Source organism: Rhinopithecus bieti, unplaced genomic scaffold (assembly GCF_001698545.2).
Source record: "Rhinopithecus bieti isolate Rb0 unplaced genomic scaffold, ASM169854v2 scaffold_21649, whole genome shotgun sequence".
Lineage (NCBI taxonomy): Eukaryota > Metazoa > Chordata > Mammalia > Primates > Cercopithecidae > Rhinopithecus > Rhinopithecus bieti.
This window is the reverse complement of record NW_016811584.1, coordinates 2,540,079-2,554,269: the sequence shown is the minus strand read 5'-3', so window position 1 is coordinate 2,554,269 and position 14,191 is coordinate 2,540,079. Positions and strand designations below refer to the sequence as shown.

Below are 14,191 nucleotides of genomic sequence, written 5' to 3'. Positions count from 1 at the left end.
TCCCAACACTTTGGAGGCCGAGGTAGAAGGATCGCTTGGGCCCAGGAATTCCAGACCAGCCTGAATCCACTTATTTAAAAAAAAAAAAGAGTGTTAATACCAGTTAATACCAGAAGAAATGGATTCTTATAACTGTTCCACTGCTTTTAGCTGTGTGACCTTAGGCAGATTATTTAATCTCTCTGACCCTTTTTTTTTTTTTTTTTTTTTGAGACGGAGTCTGGCTCTGTCGCCCGGGCTGGAGTACAGTGGCCGGATCTCAGCTCACTGCAAGTTCTGCCTTCCGGGTTCATGCCATTCTCCTGCCTCAGCCTCCCGAGTAGCTGGGACTACAGGCGCCCGCCACCTCGCCCGGCTAGTTTTTTGTATTTTAGTAGAAACGGGGTTTCACCGTGTTCGCCAGGATGGTCTCGATCTCCTGACCTTGTGATCCGCCCATCTCGGCCTCCCAAAGTGCTGGGATTACAGGCTAGAGCCACCGCGCCCGGCCATGACCCTTATTATTTTTATCTGTACAATAGAGATATTACAGTCTGCCATTAACATCCTGTTTTGTAATTTACATTAACCACTTGATGTGTAGCGTATTCTTACTGAAAAATCTGTTTTGACAACTTTTGTTTTGGTTCAAGTTTTGGAGGCTAGAGATGGAGAAAAGAATTCTTTAGATTTATTTTGCATGACTAAACAGAAAACATGGATTAAGATTTGGAATAAGTTACAGGGAGGAGGGCTCATATGATTTGTCTTTTGCGAAATTTAGTCAATTTAAGAAGACCTTAAGAATCAGTTGAAGACTGGGGCCTCCACCTCACTAAGCTAAAGAGAAAAGTCAAGCTGGGAACTGCTTAGGGCCAACCTGCCTCCCATTCTATTGAAAGTCACCCCTCTGCTCACTGAGATAAACACCTATCTGATTGCCTCCTTTGGAGAGGCTAATCAGAAACTCAAAGGAATGCAACCATTTGTCTCTTATCTACCTATGCCCTGGAAGCTCCCTCCCCAATTAGTCTTCTTGCCTTTGCTTTGAGTTGTCTCGTCTTTTCAGAACGAACCAAAGTTCATCTTACATATGTTGACTGATGTCTCATGTCTCCCTAAAATGTATATAACCAAACCATGCTCTGATCACCTTGGGCACATGTCTACAGGACCTCCTGAGGCTGTGTCACGGGCGTGTGTCCTCAACTTTGGCAAAATTAACTTTCTAAATTAACTGGGACCTGTCTCAGATTTTGGGGGTTCACAAAAGGATACAAGAAGGTCTGTCATTTAGCAAGCTTCCAAAATGCAATTTTAGGTTATTCAACTGCTAAGCAACTCTTTACATGTATCTCCAATGCAAAGGAGGGTACTTCTGAGCAAAGAAGTTTTCGCCCTTTTTTTTTTTTTTTTTGAGACGGAGCCCCGCTCTGTCGCCCAGGCTGGAGTGCAGTGGCGCGATCTCGGCTCACTGCAACCTCCGCCTCCCGGGTTCACGCCATTCTCCTGCCTCAGCCTCCCGAGGAGCTGGGACCACAGGCACCCGCTACCACGCCCGGCTAATGTATTCCGTTTTTAGTAGAGACGGGGTTTCACCGTGTTAGCCAGGATGGTCTGGATCTCCTGACCTTGTGATCCGCCCATCTCGGCCTCCCAAAGTGCTGGGATTACAAGCACTGTGACTGGCCAGAAGTTTTTGCTTTTAATTGCCCAGGGCCAGTCCTAAGAAACAACAGTCTTTGAAGGGTAGATAAGGTAGTGGTACCAAGAGAAGCGTTACTCAGCAAGCCTTCAAAAACAAAATAGCTTACTGTTTTGAAAGTTTGCAAGTTTTCTTATTCAACCCCATCCTATGGAAATATACCAGTTGGAAAAAGCAACTACAGAACCACATAGGACGGCACTATCAGAAAAACAGATTAAATCTTTATCCTGGCAATGAGTCTAATAAATTAATCATTGTTGTGAATTTAAGAAGGTGTAGCAGGCAGGGCACGGTGAGCCACCGCGCCAGGCCTGATCATAAATACTTTTAAAGTAAGAGGCTTTCCACTTCCTCAACCTAAGGAGTAAGTCTTTCATGCTGCTTCTAGGAGAAAAAGTACAAGAAAAGCAAGACTTCCTCGTTGCCGTTGCCTTCTCTTTAAAAAGCAATAGCCGATGAACATGTCTTGGAGCGCTCTCGCCTTGACAGAATTAGAGATCTTCAGAACAACCTGGCGTGGTGGTCGAAGCGTCTCGCCTTAGCTCATTAGGGTGCCACAGTTTCTCAGCTCACAAGTCGGCTTTTAACCACTTTTCTCCGCAAAAGGCCGGGCCGGTCTTCACGCGTTAACTAAGGCAAGCGTCCGGCCCTGTGTGTGAGACGTGTAAGTTCATGGCATCAGGGAATCCCCATCGCGCGTACCCTAATAGAAGAGGACGGGGTTCCTCACCTAACCCATAATGCTCAGCTCGCCTTTCCGGAAGCAAGTACTATCACCCCGACAATGCCTTTATCCGAGCGGAAGCGTCTCGCCCTGAGTCTGATTGGAAGTGACGAAGCGAGGTATTGTGGGACTTTGTCCGTCTCCCAGTACGCATGTGCCCCAGCCGGCCTCTCCCGACTCTTGGAGCCACGTCCAGACGGTGGTGTCGTCGAGAGATGCACGTCAGCGAAACTGGCCAATCCTCTGAGTGCGCAAGCGCAGTGGCTTGGGCGCACCGGAAGCGCAGGGGGATGGGGCGGCGGTGACGCGATTCTGTCCGCGTTGGAGGGGCCGGGCCGCTGCTGGAGTCGCCGCGGCCGCCGCGTGACGTGGCACAGCCAGATCCTAAAGGCTAGAGCCGGAGCTGCCGCGCCAGTCGCCTAGCAGGTCCTCTACCGGCTTATTCCTGTGCCGGAGCTTCATCAGCACAGCGGCCAGCGAGACGTGCCCGCCTCCCCCTTTCTTCCTCCGCTCTTTCTCTTCCCTCTCTTTTAGTTTGCCTGGGAGCTTGAAAGGAGAAAGCACGGGGTCGCCCCAAATCCCTTCTGCTTCTGCCCATCACAAGTGCCACTACCGCCATGGGCCTCACTATCTCCTCCCTCTTCTCCCGACTATTTGGCAAGAAGCAGATGCGCATTTTGATGGGTGAGTGAAGGGCTGCGAGTCGAGGCGGGACCTGGGAAAGGCAGAGTCTCCACAATTCAGGTGGCCTCTGGGCCTATTTTTCTTTCCTCGCCGTGGTGGGGGAGGGGCGTCGGGTCGGGGGTCGGGAGGAATTCTTAAGGGGGAACAATGGAGCGGAGGGTGAGCGATCCCTCCCCAGATCTGTCGCCAGACGAGGCAGGGACAGGGCTTTGGGCAAGATTTCTTCTTTCTGGACTTGACTTTTTCCCCTTGATCTTATTGAAAGCTGGACAGCGTTAGGCAGAGATGTGGGGAAAGCCAACTCTGGGAAGCAAACACTTGGTGAGGCCTTTTCTGGGGGTGCGATCTGCATACCTTCTTGCCCGGGTGTGGACAGCGGTCAGGAGGGAGGCAGAGCCACTCCAGCCTTTTCCCTCCCCCTCTGCGCTTCGTGTACAGTCCCTGCACACTCCGTTGGTATGTGAGCCAGCGGCCACCCGGAGCCTGGAGTCGCCCGGGGCAGGAAGTTGCGGTGGCCAGGGAGCACCCAAGGTTTCTGAAGAGTCTGGAGTCCTTCAGCGCTCACTTTGCTAAACTTGGCCTTGCACTGGATTCCTTTTCAAGTTTTTCCCTCCTTGTTAATCTCATTCTCCGAAAACCAAGCTTATCTTCTATTTCTTTGGCTATTTTCAAAAACTTTAAATGTATTTGGTTTGTTTTCCTAGGTTTTCAAACTTATTTTAGCCGGCTTAAAGTCTAATGCAAAAAAACGAATTTTAAAAAATACCTGATAAATTTTCAGTAACTGAACTGAACATCATGACGCTGAATTTTAAGGTAGTCTTGTTAAATAGTAACTACAATTTTAAAATTTCTTTTAGAAAATTGACTTTTAAAAAACTGCTTTTAGGGGCGTGTTTTGCTCAGCTAAGGGAGAAGGGCTGTCAGTTGGCTGATGTAAGCAACCGCTCCCGGTTACTGTGACCTGCCTACAGCACAGCTGAGCTCCATGGACTAGAATAACGCTGAAAGAAAACTTTGAACGTTGAAACTTACTGGTTCATTAGCTTGTGTTCTACCAGAGGAGGTTTTATTTTCTTTCTTCCTTCCTTTCTTTCCTTTTCTTTTCTTTCTTTCGACGGAGTTTTGCTCTTGTCACCCAGGCTGGAGTGCAGTGGCGCAATCTCCGCGCACTGCAACCTTCCACCTCTCGGGTTCAAGAGATTCTCCTGCCTCAGCCTCCCAAATAGCTGGGATTACAGGCATGCAACACCACGCCCGGCTAATTTTTTGTATTGTTAGTGGAGACGGGGGTTTCACCATGTTGGCCAATCTGGCCTCGAACTCCTGACCTCAGGTGATCCACCCACCCGGGCCTCCCAAAGTACTGGGATTACAGGCGTGAACCACCATGCCCGGCCGGAGGTTTTATTTTCGAACTGTACTACCATCGAAAGCTTTCAAACACAAGCTTCTGTAATATTTCAAGGTATATAAAGAGTAACAGTATATACATTGGCTCATGTTTAATTTTCCTCTTAATTCAGCGTATTTACATTTTGTGAAACAATTGTTTATGATTCATAAAGTATTTTCTCTTTCAAAGTTTCTTAGATTTCCTTTGTCAAGAGAACAGAATTATTTTAGGAGGGCAAGCATATTTAAGTTTTAAGTGACTGAAAGTTGGCAGTCTGAAAAAGGATCGGAAGTTAATAGGAGGACTTTGGACTGCGATAAATGAATTTTCAGCCTGTTCTTTAAAGAGATTTAACAATATATGGTTGTGTTCCAGAACACGTAGTATATTGGTCTTTTTACTTAAGATTTATTGTAAATAAATTGCTATTTTTTGTTTCCTTAGTTTTTTGTGATTGATGAAAGTATCAGAGGGGCAAGGAAGATAGAAGTATGCTAGATTTGAAGAAAATGGGAGAGAAAAAATATTGAAGTTTCTGCATTTGTGCGGAGGACTTAGGAGTTACTTGTTTTGAATGTTTTACTCAGGCATGCTATTGTTTTGCACTTTAATTTTGGGATAATCAGTTTTCCTTGACTAAAAACACTTCAGTCACAAGATCAACATTTATGGTAACTCATCAAAGGAGGTATCAACGTACGAGGGAGATATGTGCATGAACAGGGAAAAAGGTGGTTTGGAAGTTTGATAATTCTTAATTTTTCTGTCAGGCTTTATGAGTGACAGCAAAAATAATAGATCACTTTTTTTTTTCTACCCCATTCAACTGTTGGAATTATTGGTTAATGTTTTACATTAGTGTGTTTCTTTTTTCTTTATAAAGCTTAGATAAGATTCATGTCCTCCTGAGTCAGTGTTTTTTTCAGACTTTACCATTTTAAAGTATAAAGGAGATAGGAGTTAGCTGATGTCTCAGGTTTGCCAAACTACTGTGAAGTTTTAAATTTAATTCCTACACCTGCTGTTCTTCCAAAAGTTGAAGTAACTTTAAAAGATGTTGGAAGTTAGCTTGTAGTTAACTGTAATTAAAAAACCAACACAGTGTATCAAATTTAACATAATCTGGACTATTGATTGACAGAAATTATGTACTAGTTATAAGAGGAAGTTATGCGAGTGATGGTATTGCCCATGCTCCTCGAGTTAGAAAGCAACAGCTTCTGGCCAGGTGTGGTGACTCACACCTATAATCCCAGCACTTTGGGAGGCCAGGTTGGGAGGATCGCATTGAGGCCAGGAGTTTTTGACCAGCCTGGTCAATTTAGCAAGACCCCATCTCTAGTTGAAAAAAATAAAAATAAAGCAATAGCTTCTGTATTTAATTTAATTTAATTTTTTTTTTTTTGAGATGGAGTTTCACTCTTGTCTCCCAAGCTGGAGTGCAGTATGGCACGATCTAGGCTCACTGCAACCTCTGCCTCCTGAGTAGCTGGGATTACAAGCACCTGCCACCAAGCCCAGCTAATATTTGTGTTTTTAGTAGAGACGGGGTTTCACCATGTTGGCCAGGCTAGTCTCAAACTCCTGACCTCAGGTGATCCAGCCGCCTTGGCCTCCCGAAGTGCTGGAATTACAAACATGAGCCATCACACCCGGCCAGCTTCTGTGTTTTGTATATATTTTTAAAATAATTATTTTTTTTTTCCTTTTGAGTAGCTAAGACAACAGGGACATGCCATACGACCTGCCTGGCTAATTTTTGAAATTTTTTGTAGCAAGAAGGTCTCACTATCTTGCGTATTCTTGGGCTGAAGCGATCCCCCCACCTTGGCCTCGAAAAGTGCTGGTGTTACAGGGTGAGCCACTGAGCCTGGCTGCATTGTCCTATTTTAAGTCTGGTTTCTGTATCTTGATCCATGATAAGATGTAATGTTGTTAAGTGAATCCTTAAATTATGTATATATCCAAAAATACTAATGTGTTCTGCAGAGGAATTATTAATTCTGGTCTCTTTACTTTGAACTTTCCAGTTCTTGCCTGTTGAACAGCTGAAAAAGTGTTCATTTTTAAAAGTTTGCTGATACCAGTGTAGTGTAGTATGCCACTGTAGTTCTGTATTGTCTTGAATGTGACTGTGGTTTTGGGGGTCTAGAGATGTTTGGGAGAAAGGATCCTATATTTGTCACTTTAAAAAATATTACCAAGCTAAAGAGTGTTTTATATTTGTTTCTTAGCATATTTTGTAAATCCATCTATTTATGTAATTTTTTTTCCTCCTGATTCTAAAAGTAGTATATGTTCCTTCTGTTACATTTAGAAAACAGGTAAAAGAATAAAGTGATAATTACCTATCTGTAATTCCACTATTCTGTCATATTTACTCTCAGCCTTATTTTTATTTTTATTTTTTGAGACAGGGTTTTGCTCTGTCAACCATACTCTAGGGCACATACAAGTGGCATGATCATAGCTCACTGTAGCCTTGAACTCGTGGATTCAAGCAATCCCTCCTGCCTTAGGCTCTGGAGTAGCTAGGACTACAGGCACCACTATGCCCAGCTAATTTTAAATTATTTTGTAGAGAATGGGGTCTTGCTCTGTTGCCTAGCTGATCTCAAACTCCTGGACTCAAGAGATCCTCCTGCCTCGACCTCCCAAAGTGCTGGGATTACAGGTGTAAGCCACCATACCTGGTATACGCTCAGTCAGCCTTTTAAGAGGAAGTTTTTGTTCCTCTAAAATTGTAGTTGTGATATTTAGTTTTGTGTCCTCTCTTTTTGATTTAGCTTATTACAAGCATTTCTCAGGTTATTGGTTGAACATGTAACTGCCAACCTTTGAAAAAACAGGCTCTTCTCATTATGTGAATATAGGAAACAGAAAAGGCAAAAATCCTGTTTCATGCCACTGGTTGATAGGTACAGCCATCCTTAGATGCATCCTTTTGCATTATTACAGTAGTGCAATAGGCTGTCAGAAACTTTGCTAATTTGCTGCTAATTAACTGATAAAAATGCAGATGTTTCTCATCCGTGCATAGAAGCAGAACTTAAGTTCACATTTTTCCATATACCTGGTGGCCTCAGTTTCAGTTTGGATGGTCAAGCCTCTGATGAATTCGGTAAAATATATTTGAGACAAAGTCTCTGTGTGTCACCCAGGCTCGAGTGCAGTGGTGCAATCTCGGTTCACTGCAACCTCCACCTCCCGGGTTCACGCAGTCCTCCTGCCTCAGTCTCTCGAGTAGCTGGGATTACAGGCCCCTGCCACCATGCCCGGCTACTTTTCATATTTTTAGTAGAGATAGGGTTTCACTATATTGGTCAAGCTGGTCTGGAACTCCTGACCTCAGGTGATCCACCTGCCTCACTCTCCCAAAGTGCTGGGATTACAGGCATGAGTCACCGTGCCCAACCAAAATATTAAGATACAGTATGTCCACTAGAAAAACCTGAAGTCAGGATGGCAGTATGTAAATAGTATTTGAGGTCTCTGGCATCAGAACTAGGGTTTTTTGGTTCTGGCTTTTTAGAAATTTTTTTAAAAATTGAGATATAATACATATACCATAAAATTTACCCTGTTAAAGTGTATAGTTCCATGAGTTTTGGTATATGTATTGACAAAGTTGTGTAACCATCACCATTGTCTAATTCCAGAATTTTTCATCATCCCTCAAAAAAACCTGATACCCATTAGTAGTAATTCCCATTCCCCCTTCTTCCCATCTTCTGGCAGTCAGTAATCTCTTTTCTGTTTCTATGGGTTAATCTATTCCAGACACTTTATTTAATGGAATCATGATTTATGGCCTCTTATGTCTGGCTTTTTTCACTTGGCATGATGTTTTGAAAGTTCATTCATAGTGGACGGGCGCAGTGGCTCACGCCTGTAATCCCAGCACTTTGGGAGGCCGAGGCGGGCAGATCACGAAGTCAGGAGTTTGAGACCAGCCTGTACAACATAGTGAAACCCTATATATTCTAAAAATACAAAAATTAGCTGGGTGTGGTGGCAGGCACTTGTAGTCCCAGCTACTCAGGAGGCCGAGGCACGAGAATCCCTTGAACCTGGGAGGCAGAGGTTGCAGTGAGCTGAGATTGTGCCATTGCATTCCAGCCTAGGCGACAGAGCAAGACTCTGTCTCAAAAAAACAAAAGGAAAAGAAAAGAAAAAAATTCATTCATATTATAGTGTATATTAGTCCTTCATTCTTTTCATTTTTTTCTTTTTCATAAAATCCACATAAGCACCTCATTTCTTTTGATGGCCAAACAGTAATTACATTGTATGGATAAACCACATTTTATTTATTCATTCATCAGTTGATGAAAATTAGGTCGTTTCCACTTTCTAGCTCTTCAACATTTATGAACAAGTTTTTGTGTGGACATGTGTTTTAAATTATCTGATAAATACTTAGGAGCGGAATTGTGTCATGGTAACTGTCTTGAACATTTTGAGGACCTGACAAATGTTTCCATTTTATATCCTCGTTTACATCCCACTAGCAATGTATGAGGGTTCTAATTTCTCTGCAAGACTTAGGTTTTTAAATATCTGTTCTTTTCTGTGATTATGGGGGACATTTCTGGACATTAAATGTCTCATCTGTAAAATTGTAAAATGAAAGATTATTGTGAGGATTAAATTCCAAAAATGTATAGAATCACCTAGTACTATGCTTAGAATGCAGTAAATATTCAATTTTAAATTTTGTTTAAAATTATTACGCAGCATGGGCACCATGGCAAGACCTCATCTCCACAAAAAAATTTTAAAAATTAGCTGGGCATGGTGGCGTGCCCCTGTAGTCCCAGCTACTGGGGAGGCTGAGGTGAGAGGATTGCTGGAGCCTAGGAGTTTGAGGCTACAATGAGCTGTGTTTGCACTACTGCATTCCAGGCTGGGTGACAGATCGAGACCCTGTCTCGAAAAAAAAATGTATATATATACACACACACACACACTTAAAATTATGAAGGTATATTTCAAACTTGTAGATAATTTGAAAGATAAAGGAAAACGTGAAAAATCTTTTTATCCATCTGAAAATACTCTTTTGTCTTTCCAGTCTTACTCCTTTCTGCAATATTTTTTTCTCCCTCAAAGTTGAGATCATTGGATCTAACTTTTTTTTTTTCTTTTTTTGAGACGGAGTCTTGCTTTGTCGCCCAGGCTAGAGTGCAGTGGCGCTATCTCGGCTCACTGCAGACCCTGCCTCCCGGGTTCAAGCCATTTTCCTGCCTCAAGCCTCCCGAGTAGCTGGGATTATAGGCGCCTGCCACCGTGCCCAGCTAATTTTTGTATTTTTTAGTAGAGATGGGGTTTCACCATCCTGGGCAGCTGGTCTTGAACTCCTGACCTTATGATCCACCTACCTTGGCCTCCCAAAGTGCTGGGATTTCAGGCATGAGACGCCGTGCCTGGCCAGATCTAACTTTTTAAATTTAAAATATAAGTATTTCTTGCTGCCCTAATTATGGGCAAAGGTTTGTTTTGTGGGGACTTTTTTGTTTGTTTTTCTGAGACCGAGTCTCGCTCTGTTGCCCAGGCTGGAGTGCAGTGGCGCCGTCTGGGCTCACTGCAACCTCTGCCTACTGGGTTCAAGCTATTCTCCTGCCTCAGCCTCCTGAGTAGCTGGGATTACAGGCGCCCACCACCATGCCTAGCTAATTTTTGTATTTTTAGTAGAGATGAGTTTCACCATGTTGGCCAGGCTGGTTGTGAACTGCTGACCTTGTGATCTGCCCACTTCAGCCTCCCACAGTGTTGGGATTACAGGCGTGAGCCACAACGCCTGGACTTGAGACAGGGTCTTGCTCTGTTGTTCAGGCTGAAGTGCAGTGGTGCGATCATGGCTCACTGCAGCCTCAATCCCCTGGGCTCAAGGGATCCTCCTTCCTCAGCTTCCCGTGTAGCTGGGAATATAGATGCGCACCACCCTAATTTTTTGTTTGAGACAGGGTCTCAACTTTGTTGCCCAGGGTGAAGCACAGTGGTGTGATCACAGCTCACTGCAGCCTTGACCTCCTGGGGTCAAGTGATCCTCCCATCTCAGCCTCCCCCAGTAGCTGGGACTTCAGGCATGAGCCATTACACCTGGCCAAATTTTTTTTTTTTTTTGAGATGGAGTTTTGCTCTTGTTGCCCAGGTTGGAGTGTAATGGTGTGATCTCGGCTCACTGCGACCTCTGCCTCTCAGGTTCAAGCGATCCTCCTGCCTCAGCCTTCCGAGTAGCTGGGATTACTGGCATGTGCCACCACACCCAGCTAATTTTGTATTTTTAGTAGAGACGGGGTTTCTCCATATTGGTCAGGCTGGTCTCAAACTCCTGACCTTAGGCGATCCACCTGCCTTGGCCTCCCAAAGTGCTGGGATTACAGGTATGAGCCACCATACCCCAGTCACACCTGGCAAATTTTTGTATTTTTTGTAGAGACAGGGTTTTGCCATGTTGCCCAGGCTGGTCACAAATTCCTGAGCTCAGGCGATCCACCTGCCTAAGCCTTCCAACGTGCTGGGATTACAGGTGTGAGCCACCAAGCACAGCTTCCCAGCGAATTTAATTTTTCTTTTTTTTTAAAGATGGATCTCGCTCTGTTGACCAGGCTGGTTTCAAACTCCTGGGCTCAAGCAATCCGCCCGCCTCCGCCTCCCAAAGTGCTAGGATTACAGGCGTGAGTGACTGCCTGGCCAGCAAAGATTTCTGAGGTAGTTTTCCTGCTATATTAAACACTTTGGTCAAAGTGCAGGTCTTGTTAAGGAGAACAAGTATTATTCCAGTACATCTTTCAATACAGTTGCTTGTTTCTGGACACAAAGGGGAGGGAGGACATTGCTGGGCTATACAGATTAGTCTTATCTCGGCTAGTTGAAAATTGGTAATAGTTTTCATTTTGTGGAGAAATTTCACTGCCAAATATTGCAACATTAAGGAAATACATAAGAAATGACTAAAGTGGCTCGAAGTTGTTGGACCAATATGTTTTTGAGTAAAGAACTCTAAGTTTTAAGTGATGACAGTATATGTTTAATTCGTGCATTAAAGCTTAGAAATAGCTTTTTAAGAAACTTAGTTTGCATTTATATAGCATTGTTATTTTTGATACAACTGCATAAGATACATTCTGTGTTGCTGTGAGCCATTAAACTGTTGTCTTGTAATTTATATTTAGAAAATAATTTGTGGATGCTTAAAAGTCATTATGGGTAAATTATTTTTTCCCCTGGAATTCTGGGGTGACCTAGAAATGGTTGCATGATTTTTAAACACTTCCCTTTTGAAAAGTAAAATGAGTATATAAAATACTATATATTTAAAGCCCTCAAGCAGTCATCTTCAAAAAGATACATCAGGAAATGTAAACAGCCCAACATTTTAATTAAAAAAAAAAAATCTACTTGGACAGTTTTTTTCCTCTTTTCTTAAAATTAATACATGTTTTTTGGGTAAAAAATTCCTATCAGTAGAGGAGCAAGGAAACTATTAATTATTCATACAAGCACATATAAAACCTATTAAAAGAAAATTTGGAGTACCTACATGCTTTTGTATAATTTAAAATAATATAATCATGATTTGTCTTGGATTTCTTCCATTCTTTGTTAATATTTTTGGATTTACTTTTTTTTTTTTTGAGACCAAGTTCCGCTCTTGTTGCCCAGGCTGGAGTGCAGTGGCATGATCTTGGCTCACTGCAACATTCGCCTCCTGGGTTCAAGCGAGTCTCCTGCCTCAGCCTCCAGAGTAGCTGGGATTACAGGCATGTGCCACCACATCCAGCTAATTTTTGTATTTTTAGGAGAGACAGGGTTTTACCATGTTGGCCAGGCTGGTCTCAAACTCCTGACCTCAGGTGATCCGCCCACCACAGCCTCCCAAAGTGCTGGGATTACAGGCATGAGCCATGGCACCAGGCCTTACATTGTTTTTAATTGGCAATCTGAGGTCCAGTTGGACCTCTGGTGATAACTGGCAGGTACCATAGTTTTGTGTGTGTGCGTGTGTATGTGTTTCCTAATCAGCATCTGTTTCATTTCTGACTTGGCTGAATCATATTTGAACTTAAAGGTTAATTTTAGTTAACTTAAAAATCTGATGCTTTCAAGAGACAGCTTTGTTGAACCATTTAAAGATCCAGTTGTTTTTTGCCACCCCCCCTTTGTTTTATATCTTGTTACTAAAGATGCCAAACTTTAACGTAGCTCCTTTTTATGTATTTTTTAGAATTATGTTTTCTGATCTTTTTGATACTGTTCCATACTCAAAAAATAAAACACTTGTGTAACAGTTGGTTTTTATTATTATGCTCATGAATGAGGGCTTGATGTGGGCTGATCACATTGACTAGTATTTGGGAAGAAATAAACCTGTATCCCAGTATGAAGTGGGAACAGGGTTTTACAGGACAAAGGAATAAAAGGCTTGAGTCTCCAAAAAGAACTTAAAAGTTATTGTTGGTAGGGTACAGAGCAGAAAGGGTTGGTAAGAGGGTGGAAGGAATCGGAATTGCCGGTAGCCTTCAGTTCTGTTTTGGACTAACTGATAAAAGATAGACTTACTTGCATAGGAATGTAAATTAGATAAGTGAGATAATTTCAGCTCTTTTTTAACTTACTAAGCATTGCTTTTATGTGCTAAGTCATGCTTTGATTTAAATATTAAGACAGTGTCCTTGCTTAAATCAATACTCAATTGAATTGATATAAAAATCTGTGATAAATCCAGGCAGCCAGATATGATATCCTAAGAACAATGATAGATTCAGTGAGGTTATTAGATATTGATCTTTCATTTGTGAGGGCTTTAACAAACACTGCAGAATATTCAGGTTTTGAGAGATTCATACTTACAAGCATTTAATTTGTTCTTCACTGTCACCCTAATAAAGAGGTATAGCCTCTTGTTCTAGTGTGGATTTTTTTTCACAAGCAAACACATTCCTCCCTACTTGTACTTCTGCCTCAAAAAATGAATGATTTTAAGAATTTAGGTCGGGCACAGTGGCTCACACCTGTAATCCCAGCACTTTGGGAGGCTGAGGTGGGCAGATCACCTGAGGTCAGCAGTTCAAGACCAGCTTGGCCAACATGGTGAAACCCCGTCTCTACAGATAATACAAATTAGCTGGGGGATGGTGGCACATGCTTGTAATCCCAGTTACTCGGGAAGCTGAGGTAGGAGAATTGCTTGAACCTGGGACATGGAGGTTGCATTGAGCTGAGATCATGCCATTGCACTCCAGCCTTGGCAACAGAGTGATACTCTGTCTCAAAAAAATAAAAAGCTCTCTTTGGTCCGTAAGTCCAAAATGACAAAGAAAAGAAGGAACAATGGTCGTGCCGAAAAGGGCCGCGGCCATGTGCAGCCTATTCGCTGCACTAACTGTGCCCGATGCGTGCCCAAGGACAAGGCCATTAAGAAACTCGTCATTCGAAACATAGTGGAGGCCACAGCGGTCAGGGACATTTCTGAAGCGAGCGTCTTTGATGCCTATGTGCTTCCCAAGCTGTATGTGAAGCTACATTACTGTGTGAGTTGTGCAATTCACAGCAAAGTAGTCAGGAATCGATCTCGTGAAGCCCGCAAGGACCGAACACCCCCTCCCCGATTTAGACCTGCGGGTGCTGCCCCACGTCCCCCACCAAAGCCCATGTAAGGAGCTGAGTCCTTAAGACTGAGACAGACTATTCTCTG

The 14,191-nt window shown here is 43.2% G+C and overlaps 2 protein-coding genes across 3 annotated transcripts in view; both read left to right on the top strand.

Moving 5' to 3' along the window:
• Positions 1-2,286: 2,286 nt before the first annotated feature.
• The window catches only part of ARF4 (ARF GTPase 4), a 29,509-nt gene continuing 17,604 nt past the window's right edge, over positions 2,287-14,191 (top strand). For both annotated transcript variants that reach the window (XR_001889614.1, XM_017894143.1), the window contains exon 1: positions 2,287-3,095. Coding sequence is in view for 1 of the 2 variants with exons in the window: in XM_017894143.1 (XP_017749632.1) it covers positions 3,029-3,095 (67 nt within the window). In the remaining variant the exon portion in view is untranslated. The remainder of the gene's footprint in view (positions 3,096-14,191) is intronic.
• On the top strand, positions 13,786-14,185 carry LOC108543592 (40S ribosomal protein S26-like). The gene has a single exon (XM_017894141.1). The coding sequence runs from the start codon at positions 13,806-13,808 to the stop codon at positions 14,151-14,153; it is 348 nt and encodes a 115-aa protein (XP_017749630.1). The 5' UTR covers positions 13,786-13,805; the 3' UTR covers positions 14,154-14,185.